General features: G+C 41.8%; 1 protein-coding gene across 1 annotated transcript in view; it reads right to left on the bottom strand.

Moving 5' to 3' along the window:
• Positions 1 to 8: 8 nt before the first annotated feature.
• znrf2b (zinc and ring finger 2b) overlaps positions 9 to 1,852 on the bottom strand; it is a 32,244-nt gene continuing 30,400 nt past the window's right edge. The window contains exons 3-4 of the mRNA XM_035672107.1: positions 1,491 to 1,596; positions 9 to 247 (exon numbers count right to left, since the gene is read on the bottom strand). Of these exons, the coding sequence (XP_035528000.1) occupies positions 190 to 247; positions 1,491 to 1,596 (164 nt within the window). The 3' untranslated portion in view covers positions 9 to 189. The remainder of the gene's footprint in view (positions 248 to 1,490; positions 1,597 to 1,852) is intronic.

The raw sequence follows: 1,852 nt of genomic DNA, 5'->3' as shown, positions 1-1,852 counted from the left end.
GTGGGTGGGTGGGGTTAAACTGATCACAGTGGTCACAGTGTCCAACAGTCTCCCTGGATCCACATTTCATTTTGTACATCACTGTGACTGTAGAGTACCTGTCATCAACCAGCAGAGAGTTCAAAGACCATAAAGGAGAGAAACCCCACAGTGACAATGAGGAAACCCTTTACCTGTGCAAACCAAGCTTTAATCTGATGGATGCTCTGGACACGATCTGTTCACTTCGAACCACTCATCGATACAGCTGGAAAAAACAAAGTAACAGCAGAGTGAGACAGACAGACAGACAGAAGAAAGGTGCTAATGAAATCCTCACAATGTTTGTTTTGTTGGATCCGGTGACACCCAGTGGCGCAGGGTGGTCATGACAAATGTGTTTTCATAATACATACAGTATTTTGCAATGTAAAATGTAAACTGTTTAATTAAAAAAGGGAGGCTCAAGAAGTCAATTCAGAGGATCTCCATATCCAAAGTCACAGTTCCCTCTGCATTTGTTCCGCTGACAGTGTTGCAGCTGCATTTCATTAAAAGTAACACAGACACTGAATTTTGCACTAAAAAGACTAACTTCAATCTGTCTAACTCAGACAGCTGAAGCCTCGTGTCAACTTAGATAAACTGGATGTATTTTTTTGACCGAATGAGGACTGTGGATGTTCTCCTCCATTAGAACCAGGGTGTCAATTAGAGCTGTAATGAGTGTTCAATTAATTGATCAGTTGTCAACTGTTAAATTAAATTAATCACCAACTATTTTGATAATAAACTGGTGTCTTCCTCTGTGACAGTAAACTGAATATCTTTGGGTTGTGGACCAACAAGACGTTTGACGACGTCAGCTTGGGTTTTGGGAAACACTGATTAAGATTTTCTACCATTCTCTCGACCAAATAACTAATTGATTAAATGAAAGGTGCAGTGTGTAACATTTAGGAGGATCTATTGTCAGAAATGGAATATAATATTTATAGGTATGTATTACTGTATAAAGCCCAGAACGGACAAACCAAACACTGGCTATAGATAGGACCTTTTGCAGCCACCGTAGTTTCTGGTACACAGGTGCAAACCCAACACAGCTTCAAACCACAAACAGATTGAGTGTTCAAACGATGCCACCCTGCCCCAAACATCATTCCACCACATTGCCTAAATTGGACCCACATACACCCTAACCCTTTTACTTTTTCTAGCTGTGCAGAGATGCAGTTACCCAGGCATTTCGGAGTACCTCACCAAGACAGGGCAGGGCAGGGTTTTAGAACTACAGATCCTATAACCAAACATGGTTGGGGAGTTTTGGGGGCAGCAAAGCATTAAAGACGTTATTTCTTAATTAATGTTATGACTTTTATTGTATACCCCTCAGAAAAGGCCCAGGCCTTGGTGACCTCAGTGGTAGTTTTTATTTTGATACTGGAGAAATAATGTTCAAGTACGTCTTTGTCATATGGAGATGTAACATTTTCCTGAGGGCTTCGTACCCTTTATGGTAGATGCAGAGGCAGGGCAGGCGAGCGATGGTGTCTCCCTGTGTCAGCTCCTCCAGGCAGATTGCACATTCTCCTGCATCCTTGGTCAGGACGTCCTCTGTAAGACAGCAGACACATCACACCACAGACAGTCAGGATCATAATCGAACACTTCAGAAAAGGGACAAAATGAAAATCTGCCTTTAAAACTACTCTACCAGATCAGTAGAGATACTGTACAGCAGTGTCTCCCAAACCTTTTTTTCTGGGGACACACTTTTTTAAAAATGACAAACCATGGCGACCCAATTTTCCATGAGAAGAGCAAATTTGTGCATGAATGAACGTCCCTGAGCATTTTTACTGCTATTTCT

This window comes from Morone saxatilis, unplaced genomic scaffold (genome assembly GCF_004916995.1).
Source record: "Morone saxatilis isolate NCDOM2014 unplaced genomic scaffold, NCSU_SB_2.0 Contig24, whole genome shotgun sequence".
In the NCBI taxonomy this organism is placed as follows: Eukaryota; Metazoa; Chordata; class Actinopteri; family Moronidae; genus Morone; species Morone saxatilis.
Note: the sequence above shows the minus strand (reverse complement) of the source record. Positions and strands in the feature narration are given on the sequence as shown.